General features: G+C 36.4%; 1 protein-coding gene across 2 annotated transcripts in view; it reads right to left on the bottom strand.

Annotated features, from left to right (window-relative positions):
* Nucleotides 1–17,092, bottom strand: part of adam12b (ADAM metallopeptidase domain 12b) — a 120,578-nt gene that overhangs the window by 39,928 nt on the left and 63,558 nt on the right. For both annotated transcript variants that reach the window (XM_051133660.1, XM_051133661.1), the window contains exon 11: nucleotides 12,301–12,449. In XM_051133660.1, coding sequence (XP_050989617.1) covers nucleotides 12,301–12,449 — 149 coding nt within the window. The remainder of the gene's footprint in view (nucleotides 1–12,300; nucleotides 12,450–17,092) is intronic.

Below are 17,092 nucleotides of genomic sequence, written 5' to 3'. Positions count from 1 at the left end.
ATAACATGGACTATGTATGATCCTTATTATTTGGGTAAAATAATTGACATTTTGCAGATTCTGCAAACTTTTGACCTCAACTCAATTACGAAAATAGGTAAACATTTTAATAATGCAAGTGAAAACAATCCATTTATATGACAACTGAATACAATGATAAAACTAAATGCGATTAGGTGTCATCAATACGTCAGTATTGTACATTAAATGCTGAAAATGCAGTATTGTATGTTTAGATGCTGTAAATACGTTTTATGTAAAATACAAATACGAATTATCATAAAATCATGTTGCAATAACACAACAACTCTGAATAAAAATTGTCTCGCCGGCTCCTGCGTCAGCAGCATCACACGCATGTGTTGTGGTACTCGTAAATGTGTGTAGAAAACTGGCAAGTAAGAGAACAAATTGTTGAATAAAGTCATTATTTTTGTTTTCTCATAGCTTCAGAAAATTACAGTTGAACCACTAATGTCATATGGACTATTTTAACCATGTCCTTATTACCTTTCTGGACCTTGAACGTGTCTGTTACGTTGCTGTCTATGCAGGGTCAGAAACTACTGGATTTCATCAAACATATTTTAATTTGCATTCCGAAGAGGAACAAAACAATCAAGACATTAAAAAGATCACGTTTTTACTTCTGTCTATTATAGGACCGCAAATACACCATCATAACTCAGCTACAAAAGAAACAGACGGAACTTGAGACTATTGAGACTTGACTGTGTTATTGCAAATCAACAGTCAGTTTAGTGACAATAAAACAGAAACAAGCAATTTAGCCCCAAAACACTGATATACAATGAGCCCCTGGTCTTCTGCAAATCTCACAGATGCCAGCAGTGTGGCATAAGCTAGGGCACAATCAAGCGCGTACGAGTTTTAATGCCGCCTTTAAAGGGATTACAGTTGAAAGAGACCAATCAGTAGGGGCGTCTGGAAGTAAAAGTCATGACATTTGCAAATGGAAGCGACATGTACTGTATCTTAAACACCCTAAGAAAAAGCTAATGATCCAAAAATGACATTTAAGCAGTGCTGTAGTTTGTGCAATGAGCCGTTTGCAGCAGCGAGGGCTGGAATAGTAATGTGACAAAAGGAAGGACTTTGGTTCAAAGAGGGATTGGCATTGGGGACGGAGAGCTTGGGAATGGCACAGGCTAAGCTGGCAGAAGTTGGCATCAGGTCAAGTGGGTTAAGCGGACTTGGCGTGGCCAAGAATGGCGTGAGCAAAAGCCAGATTGGGTTGGATGGCTTGGCATGCAGAGATGGTTTGAGGCACACATGAGCATGAGTGTGAGATTTGTGTGCCAGTCCACTCTAAGGAAGTGCTGCAGGAGGGTTTTGGGATAAGAGAGAGCCTAGATACAGCCATGCATAACAACACACGCAAACACATGTACATATTTACAGTCAAGTGTGCGAGTGCACTCAAACCTTCACATCATTCTTCTCTTCACTTGATTGCCAAATGCTTCGCTCTGTTCCCAGCATCTGTCCAACCCCTAAAGCCTTCCTTATGAATTCAAATTCGAGCAAACAACAAATCCATCCTGCCTGAACTGCACTTTTCTTCTTTACCCCAGTAAATCACAGCCGCAGACGTACAAAAATCCACAGAGAACTCCTGCAGTCTACCCTGTCAGAGTCTCTTTTCTCAACTCAAAGATCTGCTTGCATCTGAAACTTTAACTGCTATCATTAAGCATCTGCTTCATAATTCGTGCTAAGCGAAACCACATCTTTTTCCAAGACTATTGAGCACAACAATGAACCCAGATGCTGATTACGGTGTAAATTATTCTGAAATTACACGCCTGCTGTCCTCTCCAAAACGAGTGTGCTTAAACATTTTGATATATTTATGAAACAGTGCGATGTTGAGTGTTTGCAGAAAACCAATGGCTCTAATCAATCTCGCTCTTGCTGTTGGCAGCTCTGATCTGAGGCCAGTGCACCTGCTGTGCTTTAGAGATCTTTAAATTACAGGGCAGGAGTGAGAAAAGACCCAACGTAAGCCAGCTACAACACTACACTGAGCAAAACACAAGAGCTAAACATCAAAAACAAGTTAAGTGAAGACGAATGAAAGAATTTAGAAGCAAAACAAACCTGTTAAAAAGACTAGCAAGCTGCTTTATGCTGGTCAGAGCTGGTTTGGAGCTGATACTTCACTCACAATTGAAAGTTCTGTCAGTAATCCCTCACCTTCATGCCGTTCCAAACCTATATGACCTTCTTCTTTCTTCTGTCCAACACAAAAAGAGGAGTTTTGAAGAATGTACTAGCTCCTTTTCAATGCAATTACAGTAAATTGCTTTGGACTGAGGCTTTCAAGCTTCACAAAGGCCACAAAGCACTATAGAAGTCAGAGAAATGCTATATTCTAGGCTACATATAAGTCTGAAGCCATAAAATAGGAACAGACCAAAACGTACTTGGCATCCACCTTGGTTATTCTGGAAAACAAGAAAAAAATCCTTTTGTGTTTTGCTGAAGAAAGAACATCATGTGTTTGGAAGACAAGATGGCTAGTAAATTACAGGATTCCAACTTAAACCAACCAACTTAAAGGGACAGTCCATCCAAAAATGAAAATTCTGTCCTTAATTACTCACCCTCATGTTGTTCCAAACCCGTAAGCCCTTTGTTCATCTTCACACATTAAGATGTTTTTAATGAAGAGAGTAAGTACATTATTAAAACAGTTCATGAGAAGCTATGAGAATACTTTTTGTGCACTAAGAAACAAAAACAGCGACTTCATTTAACAATTTCTTCTCTTTTATGTCAGTCTGTGTCTGCATGCCAGCTTGCGGTTGTCTATGGAGGGTCAAAAAGCTGGATTTCATCACAAATATCTTTATTTGGGTTCTAGAGATGAACGAAGGTCTTACAGGTTTGAAACGTAATGAGGGTGAGTAATTAATGACAGACTTTTCATTTTTTGGGTGAACTATCTCTTTAAAAAACAATCAAACCTGGTTCTTTTGACTGGAGGTGCACTTGAGGTCCATCTGCATGAGATACATATAGCTCATTTTTTGTTTTAGATTATGGAAGGTGTTCACACACAGGGAAACACACCCTGATGAGTACTGTTTCAGCTGAGCTTGTGAGTTACCCAAGTATTCCTGGAAACAACTGAGCATTCCTGATTCCTGAGCGATCTTCTGGACACTGTTAGCATGAACGTCTCTCTACAGTACAGTGCGTCACAGAATTCCAAACGTTCAAATTTCATTTTGGGAGATGTCAGAGCAGCCTGGTTCCCGGTCAAATCATGACGACATTTGATATCATAATACACACACCCATGTGTGACAACGTGTTTAAAGAAAATGCTTTGGAAAGCTTTTCAACAGAGGGCTGATTGGAAATACATTTTTACAAAACTCCATACAACTCACGGCAGTTTCCATCTGAAATGAACACTTGTGGCAGTAAAACACCTACAAGTTTTATTCTTGTTTACATTAAATATTCCTTGAGCAGTACTGTTATGACCAGTGTTGGGCATGTTACTTTTTAAAATAATTAGTTATAGTTACTAGTTACTTCGCACAACCAGTAACTGAGTTAAATCATTATAAAAGTAACTAATTACCAGGGAAAGTAACTATTGTGTTACTTTTAAAAAAAAAATGCTCAAATATGTAAAATAACTTGGATGTCCCAATTTTAAATATGTTAAATGAATGAAATGGACACTAAATAGAATACATTATTATTATACAACATTGTACACTAATCTATACTATTTTAATGTTGCTGTGGGACAATGTGAGAGACACCTATCAAATTATTGTATGAATTATAAATTATTACAATAAATTATTGTAAATATTATCAACCTTCTATGGACACCTTAACAATAGAATTATTATGCCATTGGCTGGTAATTTTTTGTTTATTCACCAGACTAATATTAAATATCTATAGTTTTTTTTAATTGTCTGAAAGTACACTTAGCATCAGTAAGTCAAGCATTATAATATGATATTATACTAATTTAGCATTAAACTTTAGTAACTAGATCTTTAGTAATTAGAATAACCATGTATGAATGCAAATTTGTCATGTTGACTGAACTTAGGACTGGTGGTGATGCTTAAGATACTGTTTGTCATTTTGTGTTTCTATAAAAAAGGGAAAAACTAAAAATAATACTGAGAAGATGATAAAATTACTACAAATTCTACTACTAATAAAAATATAAAACGCACTAAGGATTAATGAGCTGCTGGGTTCATGAATATTAATCACGTTGTCTGCGTTCGCGCGAACTGATTTGCTGAAATCAAAACAGGGACGATAATAGGTGAGCGCCAGCCAATGAGATTGCCGTTTGCGCATTAGTTCCACCTACTACCAGAGAAACCGGCAGTTCTTAAAAGCTGAAGAATTCCAAAGGAACTCTGTTATTTTGACAGGAAAATACAACAAAGAATATCGTTTACACACAGTGCGTCAATTCTGCACGGTATATAAAACTCTCCCGCTCTGTATCTTTCTTTGCGTGTGTGTGAGACAAAGCGACGGCTAGTCATGTGCCTTCACACTAGAGTTTACGGTTCGTCAATAACAGGTATGTTGCGCATCCATTCAGATGAACTGAAAAATAAAATTTAAATAATATTACAATAAATGATAGTATTGCCACCTTTCATTATCAGTAATGGTAATGGCATTGTAAAGGGGGGAAACTGTAATTCATTTGATTACTCGTTACTGAAAAAGATAACCCTGTTAGTAACACCATTTATTTATTATTCAGGATTTGTCCCCATATAATGGACTGATATGGTGTAACTATTTTGAACTTCCAAAATGTAGTTTAAATGCGGCTTCAAACGATCCCAAATGGCTGTTGTAAATGATCCCAACTGAGGAAGAAGTGTCTTATCTAGCGAAACGATTGGTTATTTTCATTATAAACAATACAATTTAAATACTTCAATAAATATTCTAATCTCAAACGCTCGTCTTGTCTTGCTCTGCCTGAACTCTGTGTATTCTGGTTCAAGACAGTTAGGGTATGTCAAAAAACTCAGATTGTATTTTCTTCCTCAACTTCAAAAATAATTTCAAAATCATCCTACATTGCTGCAGAAGTACTGACCCAGTCTTTGCAAAGTGAACATGCAAAGAAGATCAAACACATTTGGGATTGTTTGAAACCGTAATTAAACTACATTCTGGAAGTTCAAACTCGGGAAACCATAGATCCTGAAAAAAATCCTGAAATGTTTTCTTCAAAAACCATAATTTCTTTACAACTGAAGAAAGAAAGACATGAACATCTTGGATGATAAGGGGTGAGTATATTATCTGTCAATTTTTGTTCTGGAAGTGGACTTCTCCTTTAAAAAGATAGTTCACCCAAAAATGAAACTTCTTTCATTAATTACTCACTTAGAAAGGTAGTAAGTATTCTCGTAGCTTTATAAAGTTACGGTTGGACCACTGATGTCACATGGACTATTTAACAATGTCCTTCCTACCTTTCTGGGCCTTGAATGTGATAGGTTAGGCTCAAGTAAGGGTTTGGTGCAGGTGGTACATTATTTTTATTTTCGAACTGTCGCAATATGTACAACAACTAAAGTAATAAAACACTGCCAGATTCATTTTCATCTGTTTAGGATAAAACTAAACTCACTTTTACTGCCACTCATTAGACATTTCACTTTGAAAGTGTTGCGAAGCATGTAGGAAGCAACGTATCATTTGCAAAAATCTCACCACAGGCACTTTTTGCCAAAGAGACTTTACTGAATCCATTACTTCTAATTCTAAATGGCATACGTATTTAAACACATTCTTGCACTTTGTGCACATACACAATCATCTGCAATAACCTGCTCAGACAGTTTCTAAGTGGTAGAAAAAAGCTGCAATTCAAAGTCATTTGCAGCTAGACTTTTTCAAACTGCCATTATGACTTTGACCTATTAGAGCTGTTATGCTATCAGCAATAGGTGCGAAATGAGGAAATTAATGTCTGTTTAATCAGCCTCCTCCGGCGACGCACACTGATTCGAAGTCGGGCTCTATTGTGCTGCCTGTCGTTTAGAAGATAACACCGCCGTTTGGGATTCGGCGTGTGGCCGCCACAATAAAAGGTGAAAGCGATACCCATTAAGCGATAACATCTGATGTGCTCTTTCCAAAAGGCCATCTGACATGCTTGATATTATGGGCAAACGTTCTTCCCTCATTTGCTCTGTAGTGAAGATACAGGCAGAGATTGGGTGAGGTAAGCACACTCTAAAGAAGGAAAATCACAGCATTTAACCTCCTGCTGAGAGCCTCATAGCTCAAGCTAAGATATATACTGTGCTTGTACTTCAGTGACTTTTTAAGAGTAAGTTAGTCCCTGTTGCAGTACAGTTTTGCAAATACTGTTCCTGTCTAAGTGAATAAGGAAACAATAACACAGTTGGGTTCAAAATTTTGATTTCACACTGGATATTTTGGTTTTTAAATTGGTTTGGATATAAGCAAGGAAGTCCGATTAGCTCTTTAAATTGAAAGGCATGACTTCCTTTTCATAGAGCAAACAAGAACAAACAAGTGCCTTTTTTTCTTCCTCAAACTTGTTTGGCGCAAATGTTGGCTATTGTATTTGGCTCAAAACATTAAGAAGCGTACAACAGCTTCCTGTTTATGCTTAAGGTATGGAAGTTCTTTGGTCTGCTCTTAATTTCTATTTTTGTCTCTGCATGATTCTTTGTTTTGTCTGTTTGTCTGTCCATCTCATTTACAATTGTCTTTGCAATTCTGCTGAATTTCAAGCTTTGAATCTCTCAGACTCTGTGTTATTGTTGGTTCGATGCTGCAGATAGGACACCGGGGCTGAGAGCTCACAGCAGCTGTCAAAAAGAGAAAAAACGCTGCGTGCAAGATCATGAATTTCTCATGTTTGAACTTTAAAATAGATCCTTGCAGAGTAAGAACAGCGCAACACATCCAGCAACAGCCGGAAAAGGGTTTTGAGGAACTGAATAAATCAGAGCCAGATTGTGTGCTTTGTTAGAGCCAACTTACAGGAGGTTTATTTAGCCAGTGAAAACAGCATGGAAACAGAGGATCAAACACACGGAGAAAATGAAAACTGAGAATGTGTTTTTTTATATCTGCATCTGTGTGTGTCAAGTATATTTTTATCTGCAAATAATGATTTTCTTTATCAGTATTTATCTCTAATTTCCCAGTAAAATTATCTTATCCTTTAGGCATATTTTTAAGATCATGTTTTTTTCCCCACATAATATATAGTATCCTAAATTAAGTGTATAAATTTCATTTTATTGATACATATTTTAACAAATGTTTTTGAAAGAAGTCTTTTTATATGCTCACCAAGACTGCATTTATTTAATGAGAATACAGTTAAACAGTAATATTGTAACATTTTAATTGTGCAGTTTAAAATAACTAGTTGCTGGATATTGGCAGGAACTGGAACGCGCTGTCGTATGCGCCGATCCAGAGCATCCCAAACGTGCTTAATGGGTGACATGTCCGGTGAGTATGCTGGCCATGCAAGAACTAGGATGTTTTCAGCTTCCAGGAATTGTGTACAGATCCTTGCAACATGGGGCCGTGCATTATCATGCTGCAACATGAGGTGAAGGTTGTGGATGAATGGCACAACAATGGGCCTCAGGATCTTATCACGGTATCTCTGTGCATTCAAAATCCCATCAATAAAATGCACCTTTGCTCGTTGTCCATAACATACGCCTGCCCATTCCATAACCCCACCGCCACCACGGGCCACTCGATCCACAACGTTGACATCAGCAAACCGCTCACCCACACAACGCCATACACGCAGTCTGCCATCTGCCCTGTACAGTGAAAACCAGGATTCATCCGTAAAGAGAACACCTCTCCAAAGTGCCAGATGTCATCGAATGTGAGCATTTGCCTAATCAAGTTGGTTACGACAACGAACTGCAGTCAGGTTGAGACCCTGATAAGGACAACGAGCATGCAGATGAGCTTCCCTGAGATGGTTTCTGACAGTTTGTGCAGAAATTCTTTGGTTATGCAAACCGACTGTTGCAGCAGCTGTCCGGGTGGCTGGTCTCAGATGATCTTGGAGGTGAAGATGCTGGATGTGGAGGTCCTGGGCTGGTGTGGTTACACATTGGATGTACTGCCAAATTCTCTGAAACGCCTTTGGAGACGTCTTATGGTAGAGAAATGAACATTCAATGCATGGGCGACATCTCTGGTGGACATTCCTGCAGTCAGCATGCCAGTTGCACGCTCCCTCAAAACTTGTGACATCTGTGGCATTATGCTCTGTGATAAAACTGCACATTTTAGAGTGGCTTTTTATTGTGGCCAGCCTAAGGCACACCTGTGCAATAATCATGCTGTCTAATCAGCATCTTGATATGCTACACCTGTGAGGTGGATGGATTATCTCGGCAAAGGAGAAGTGCTAACTAACAGATTTAGACAGATTTGTAAACAATATTTGAGAGAAACAGGCCTTTTGTGTACATAGAAAAGTCTTAGATTTTTGAGTTCAGCTCATGAAAAATGGGGGCAGAAACAAAAGTGTTGCATTTACAATTTTGGTTAGTGTACAATGAAAGTCATTGGTAACCAAAACAGCTTTGTTACCAACAGTCTTCAAAATACCTTCCATTATGTTCCTCAAATGAAAGGTTTGAAATGAAAAGAGGCTGAGTAAATGATCACAGAATGAAATTTTTTTAACTATCCCTTTATTGTTATTTATTTATTTATTTTTATGAAATGATACTCTAAATAAGAAACTAAACCTGCCAGCAGGTGATGGTAAATGTCTTTATGAGTCATTCATTCATTCATTCAATTTGTTCAAATGGCTGATTCATTCACGAATGAAGTAAATGGCTCCGTTTACGAATGGGCCTTTGAATCATTGATTCACACGATTCGTTCAAAATGCAGATTCTTTCAAAAAACTAAACACTGCACATCGGAGATACGCAAAATTCTGCTATGGCTTCAAAGGTAATATGTTCTATACAAAATTGAGCCAAAACATAATATTGTGTTTAAAATATACCACTTCTTGTTGTTGCCCTGCATCATATTTGTCAACAGTCAACTATGTGAAATATAAGATGACATACAGGTCTGGGGGTGTTAATTGTGTTATTTTTCATAACTAATTAATTAATTTAATGTGTTAAACTGACAGCCATAGTTAACATACATTAACCAATTTTAACAAATGACAACTTATTGTAAAGCGTTACCAAAATATCTCAAAATCCTTTAAAACAAGACCAAAACATTGCATATAGTAGATCTTTTTTGTCTTTGAGACTGCATGTGTCCGTAAGTTTCGGCCTTTAGGGTTGAATAAACTAAGGAAGTCTGTGATTCTCCCATGGGAAGTAAAAAGTAGGCCAGCATTTTCCTGACTCTGCAATAGTACACAGCTTCTCTGATACAACAAACTCATGTGCACTGCCCCTAAAACAATGCAAAACAAACACTTTGACTTACAACCCTAAATGAACCTATCTGAAGTAGACATCAAACTTCAGCTAAACTATTACCGTAAAAACCTTCAATGACGTTGCAATGAACAATGTGTGAGGAGCTATTTTAAAAAAGTGGGGACAAGCTTTAGCACTCCAACATTCTTTTAAAAGCACCTTCTTTTTACAGAAGCACCACGTCCTTTTAAGAATTCATTCACTGCGCTGCTGGAGAATTTGGAGCTATGAATCTTTAAAGGAAAAGTAAAAATGATGTCAACCTCCCCTCGGGACCTGCGGCTAAAATAGACTACAAAACACCTCTCTTGACTCTTTTTTCCCCAAGGTAGCTTTAAAAAGCCCAGAGAGGTTTCTTCCCAGCATGTTGTCTTTTTGTCACATGAACAAATAATGGGAGAACAGGGTTCTGCTGTTTGTTATGGCCGCCATCCAGGGTCAAGCAGCGGTCCAACAAAAATATCCCCACTATGAGATAAGACAGCCACAGCAGAGAGATTGCAAACCGGTCACAGCTGAGAGCGGACAGATGATTACTAGTGACTGACTTGTGCGATATGAGTGAAACTGTAAACCTCAGCCTTTCTTTAGACTGAACACACAAGTGTCACAGTTCTAAACCTGGAATATCTCAAAAGCACTAGAAGGTAATCGTGGCTTGCATGCCAAGAGTGTTGCATTTTAAGACTGAAAAAGTTAAAAATGGTTTTGAAAATATAAAGAATGAGTTGTTTTTGAACAGAATTCTGAGGTGATTCATAGCTTACAAAAATGAATTTTTTTTTCTTAAATTAATGTTTAGTCAGCAAGGAGACCGAATGATTGAATGTGGTAGTAAACAGCATTTATAATATAACAGTATATTTTTTTATTTCAAATAAATGCTGTTCTTTTGAGCTTTCTATTAATCAAAGAATCCCGAAAAATTCCACAAAATTATTAAGTAGAACAATTAATTCTGACTTCATTTCTCATGATTGCGAGTTTATATTTCAGAATTCTGAGAAAAAAAGAGAACTGCGAGTTTATATCAAGGAATTCAGACTTCATTTGTCAGAATTGCAAGTGTATTTTCAGAACTGCGAGTTATTCTGACTTTATAACTTGCAATTGTATGTTTATATCACACAATTCTTATTAATTTTTTAGAATTGCAAGTTTGTATCAGAATTCTGAGGAAAAAAGAGAACTGTGAGTTTATCTAATGAAATTCTGACTTAATTTCTCATAACTGCTAGTTTATTTTTCAGAATTGTGACTTTATTTCTCAGAACTGCAAGTTTATTTTCAGAATCGCTTATTATTATAAATTGCAATTGCGAATATATATAAAGCAATTCTGACTTCATTTCTCAGAAATGCAAGTTTATATTAGAATGGCAGAATTGTGAGATGTAAACTCGCAATTGTAAGAAAAAAAGTTATAATTGTGAGATAAAAAGTCACAATTACCTTTCTTTAAATGTTTTTTATTCAGTGGCAGAAACAAGCTTCCAAAGTTTTCAACGTTGACAATAATAAGAAATGTTGCATGAGCATCAAATCAGCATTTCTGAGGAATCATGTGATACTGAAGACTGGAGTAATGATGCTGAAAATCCAATGCATCGCAAGAAAACTTTAAATTTAAAGAAAACAAATTTAAATTGTAATAATTTTTCACAAAATTACCACCATTTTTGATCAAATAAGTGTCTTTATACAAAAATTCTAACAACCCCAAAATTTTGAATGTTAGTGTATTTTTATGTAATATGAAACATTAAAATGCATCTGGTTTGCCAATAAATCAGCTTAATTATACCAAGGTTTTTTGCTGGTTAGCATCTGGTAGATGTGAGACATAATAATCTGTTTATTTGAATAAATGGATTTGTAACCAAATACAAATCACAAATATTTCATTATTTCATAGTGAACATTTCTGCAATTCAGGCTTTTAAAATGCGTAAAACGGACTGAAACGTCACAAAGCCATTATCCAGTCAGCATTGTACTGCTGCAATATTCCAGCCATTAGTCACACTGATTAGTCACACGACATATATGACTGGACGATTGGCTCAAAACAACCTGGCCACAGAACTAAGTAACCAAAGATGGCAGATTCACATTCAGTTCTGATACTCCACCGACACATCTGAAGACCCCATCCCGGCTGACTCTCTGGTTTCTCGTCTGATAAGGCAAACTGGCGTAAGTGTAAGGAGACGAAATTTCCCATTATAAGCCAGCCTCACCTTATCAACCTAGTATTTACCCATGTCCGAGACCAGTCGCATACCAAAAACCATTACCAACGAGCGCGTTATCACGAAAAGCCAGGCGACGACTGAATGTCTGAAATCCAAATTTCCGAGTGGACAAAGCAAGCCTTCGGTCTAGCTACAAGTTTTTGAGTTTCAATCTGAGAGCAGTCTCACGTCAGTGGTGACGTATGGGCATATAGTGCAAATTCATCACAGAGAGACGGCTAATTAACCCCTGGTCAATAAGATGCAGGTAAATGGCTGATTATTCTCTTGTGTACATGAATGATGAGAGCTTGATTTACCCGTTCCCCAGATAATAGGGCTCGTCGGAGACTAATTGAGCCGTAGAGTGATGTGTCTGCGGTGCATTAATACATCAAATCCAGACAGGGTACTCCACTCAGGAATAGGAGAGGAGGTTATCAAAAACTAGTTTGAATTTGATTTGTTTAAACATTCCTATCTACTGACTTGTCAAGTGGTAAAACCTGGTGAGTTATCAGTAAGTATCTATAGCATATACTCACCCTGTAGAAGGGGTCATGATGCAGCCGCCACGATCTACAGTCATCCTACAACCACATCCTCGCTCCGGTGTGTCGTGGTTCATTCCAAAATTATGGCCCAACTCGTGGGCCAAAGTCACAGCAGCTCCCAGAGGATTGTCAGAGTGATCCTAGGAAACAACAGGATGTCATATATATCAGTTCTATTTCAAACAAAGCAGCTTTTCGTTGGTCAGTGGGGCAAATTTGCTTTACCAACTTGAACACACTGCAAAATCTGTGAGTTGAAATCTTTTGCTCTTACATAAATTCTCAACTCTGTGGATTCCTATTGAAATGACTGGATTTTGCTCGTGAAAATGACAGAAAAGTGGCCACACCTTTACACTAAAGCTGAGAACACACTACACGACTGTCAGGATGATCAATTTGGTCTTGACAACAGATCATGCCCAGTCAGACCGGGTCTCAGTCCTGCTCAGTCGCTGTTTGTAGTCGGCAGAAAAAGTCATATAGTATGTGCTGTGTAAAGATTGGCAGTCGTTGCCAGTCATTTTCACAAAGATTTATTAAAACATTTTTAATACAGTGCAATTGCGCTCACGGCGACCCGAGTTTGAATCCTAGCTTGTGGTCCTTTGCCGATCCCACTACCTTCTCACTTCACCGAATGCTTTCCTGTCTGATCTACACTGTTCTGTCCAAATAAAGGCATAAAAAAAGCCCAAAAATAAATCTAAAAAATTTTTTAAATCTAAAAATGTTTTAATATTTGTGACTGTGCGATTGTATATGTGGCAGTGGAGATGTGTCAATATCCTTCATTGTTCATTTTGTAATAATGTTTTTTTTTTTTTTTTTTGATGTGATCTCGGTGTGATTTTTTTTTATTATATGTGATGTGATCTGGGAAAACCTGTCGGATGTTGGGTTTTCCTAGATCACATCACATACAAGTTAACATTGTAAGTTAAATGGTTTTAGACTATTTTTTTTTCTGCAGTCAAAAAAATTAAAGTTAAAACAAAAATTCAGTGATTTCTCTCATTTTAAATATGTTATCAAGAATTATTTTATTTTGATCTGCAGTCTAATAAAAGTAAGGAAAAACAGAATTACGCTATATGTTATAAAAATTGTTTAAATCAGCAAATCACAAATACTGTGATGAATTTTTGTCATAACAAATATACTAACATAAATAAATGTTTAGAAAAAATACAGCTGAGGTCAAATGTTTACATCCCTCTTTCAGAATCTGCAAAATGTTAATTATCAAAATAAGAGGGATCATACAAAATGCATGTTATTGTTTATTTAGTACTGGCCTGAGTAAGATATTTCACATAAAATATGTTTACATATAGTCCACAAGAGAAAATAATAGTTGAATTTATAAAAATTACCCTGTTCAAAAGTTTACATCCCCTTGATTCTTAATAATGTGTTGTTACCTGAATGATCCACATTTTTTTTTTAAGTGATAGTTGTTCATGAGTTTTAAGAGCCAGGGCGTGAAAACTTTTTGAATTTAAAGATCAGGGTAAATTGAACTTATTTTGTCTTGGGAAACATGTAACTATCTTCTGTTGCCTCTGAAGGACAGTACTAAATGAAAAAATATGATATTTAGGCAAAATAAGCAAAAATGCACACCTCTCTATTCTGTTCAAAAGTTTTCACCCCCGGCTCTTAATGCATGTTTTTTCCGTCTGAAGCATCAGTGAGCATTTGAACCTTCTGTAATAGTTGCATATGAGTCCCTCAGTTGTGCTCAGTGTGAAAAGATGGATCTCAAAATCATACAGTCATTGTTAGAAAGGGTTCAAATACACAAAAATGCTGAAAAACCAAAGAATTTGTGAGATTAGTGAATATGTAAACATCCTTTATACAAAATATTTTTTTCAGGTCAGTACTACACGAACAATATCATGCATTTTGTATGAACCCACTTATTTTGATTAAATAATTAACATTTTGCAGATTCAGAAAGGGGGATGTAAACTTTTGACCTTAATTGTATGACACCTATAACAAAAATCATTTTATAAATACAGTTTAATTTTACACAATAATTTTGTGTCAAATGGAAGAGAAAATTACAGTGCCTTGAATTTCTCTGCAGTTTTTCTGTGCAGTGTTTGACAAAGCCATTAAATAGCATTGGGAGCATTAACGTTTGCTGTAGACTAATTGTCACAACTACATGTCAAGGATAAGCACGAAGATGAAGGTCAATGAAATCAAAAGTCTTTAATATATTCCAAACCGGTAAATCCACAAGCAGGGCAGGAACACACGTACACATAGACGAGACTGGACGACAAACACTGAACTAAAACCAACTTATAAAGACAGGTGATTACAATAAACTTAATTAAGACACAGGAACAGGAAAACCATATATGGGCACAAGAGGGAAAAACCAACACAAAGAGTTCAGGGGTGTGACACTAATAAAATGAAAAATTTCATTGTAAAGTATTACCATAAAGATATTATTGCTTAGCTAAAAGTTTAAAAACAAAGCTAGAAATGCTATAATTAAGGATAAAATTAAACGTATCTGAAAAGAATAATACTAAAATATTTAAAATAGCACAGGGCTGTTACATAAACACTTTGATTTAGTACAATTAATTATAAAAAAAAAAAAAATGTGAATGTGAGTGTAAAATAAACACAAAAAAGCAAATGTTAGCACTATTTAATCATTGTTTGTTTGGCACAATGGATCAAATAATCTTCATTTGAGGGCTTTTTCCAAACATTAACATTTTGGATTATTTGTAATTAATTTGATGAATGTATCAGTGTGCAATATAGTTTAATCTGATTAATTTTGAATTAAAAAACAGCCCTAATATTCAGGTATTTCCTCATACTAGACTGAAAAAAAGAACATAACAGCTGATTAATAATGTATGTCATGTGAAAGGACTTGCAGACAGTGATGTTGTGTTAAATGTCTTGAAGGGCTGTAGATGCTCCTATGAATTTTGATCTTTTCTCTTTCAAACCCCCTCTTTTAAAATCTCTTTCAACCTTGCCTTAAAACACACATACAAGCACCGCTACTCTTATTCTCCTTCCCTTTTTTCTTCAGCTCTCTTCATCATCTGTTCACTGAGAACAAAGCAGAGCTACAGCATTATCCATTTTAGCTGAGGTGAAGAAAACCTCCCTGCTGCCTCACGGACGTGACCTGGTTACCAGCGAACCACCTCTAATAACCCAGAAACAGATTTTTTTTTCTTATTTAGCTGCCATCTTTTCACACAACGATACCCTGACTGTCTTTTTTTCCATTTCGCTGTACATCAAAATGCCATTTCCTGCCTTGATTACAGGGCGAGGAACAAGACAGGCTCATCTTAGCTTTCAGAGCCAACAGGGGTGATATTTATCTGCCTCATTTCATTTATTCAAGATCTATAGGGTGCCACTGATGACCGTATATCTTGAGTATGACTGACTTGCACCTTTTTGAGTGTAATTGCAGAATGGTGGTTAATGCCGTGGGAATTCCAGACTTAACTATTCCAAGAAACCACTACCAAGCTGTCACATTAAAAACATGGTGACTTTATAGTGGTAACAGCCATATTTAAGTGCTCTTGGGTTTCTGTCAAGTTAGTTCCAGATTTTACAGGGTATCTCCTATCAAAGACATTCCAAGTACTGGATTCCTGTAATCGTGTCCATTATGGTTAATCCAAATTTGTTTGCACAAAAGTCAAATTGTAAGATTCAAATCTTCTTAGACAATTTGTGAGGATTGTGAAGTCTTTTTAAGCTGATCAGACTCATAACATGAAGATTTGGTTTATTTCACAGCCAGATTCATTTTCAGTCACTGTTTGCCATATGTAAGTGACACACACATGGAGTATCTCGAGTATCTCTTTTCCCAAATCAAGCCTCTTTTCTTCTTTTTTCATCCTCTTTTGTCTCTTTTCATTTTGTATTGATTTTATGTAGCAACGTAAAGGAATACTTCATCCAAAAATGAAAATTCTGTCATCATTTACTCACGGGTGTCAAAAATGACAATAGCACTACAGAAAAAGTCTATTCGTGCTACATATGCACCACTTTTATGGTCTTCTATTTGTCAGAGTTTGACAGTCCCTGTGACCTTTCACTTTTATTGTATGGAAAAAAACAACCTGATCATTCTTTTGACATAAGAAATAAATAAATAATCACATGCTTTCGCAACAAAGGAGAGTGATTAATTGATGACAGAAATTTTCATTTTGGGTGAACTATCCCTTTAAAAAGTTAATGGAAATCATTTATCATACAGCACCGCAATAGTTTGTAACTCAGTCCTATGGCTAATGACTTCATCTCTGTGAGGCCCTGTTTAAGAAGCACAGTTTTTTACAGTGGCATGGATGATAGATCTACATTAATAAAAATGTAAATGTGTGTTATTTAGCCATATAGCAGCAATGCAGGGATAAATGGTCTAATAGGTAGTGCTAAATTGACTGACAGGCAGCTTGTGGGTGGTTGAGAGAAAAAAGACTAAACTTGTGCATGACCTTCTAGAGCTGCTATGCGTGTGGATTTGTTAGACTAATTTTCACATTAAATGTAGTATGTGCTGCAAGAAACAAGAACATAAACAGCCTCTATGTAGTTTCATTAAAATCGAATCTAAACCCCTGAGACCACTAATAAAAATATTGAAATTTTCTAATTAAATTTTATTATATTGAAGTTTCATTATATTCAATTTCACATAATGTCACTGAAGTCATTACATACGTGTGTGACCCTGGAACACAAAACCAAAAATACT

This window comes from Labeo rohita, chromosome 17, assembly GCF_022985175.1.
Source record: "Labeo rohita strain BAU-BD-2019 chromosome 17, IGBB_LRoh.1.0, whole genome shotgun sequence".
Taxonomy (NCBI): Eukaryota; Metazoa; Chordata; class Actinopteri; order Cypriniformes; family Cyprinidae; genus Labeo; species Labeo rohita.
This window is presented reverse-complemented; position numbering and strand designations above follow the sequence as displayed.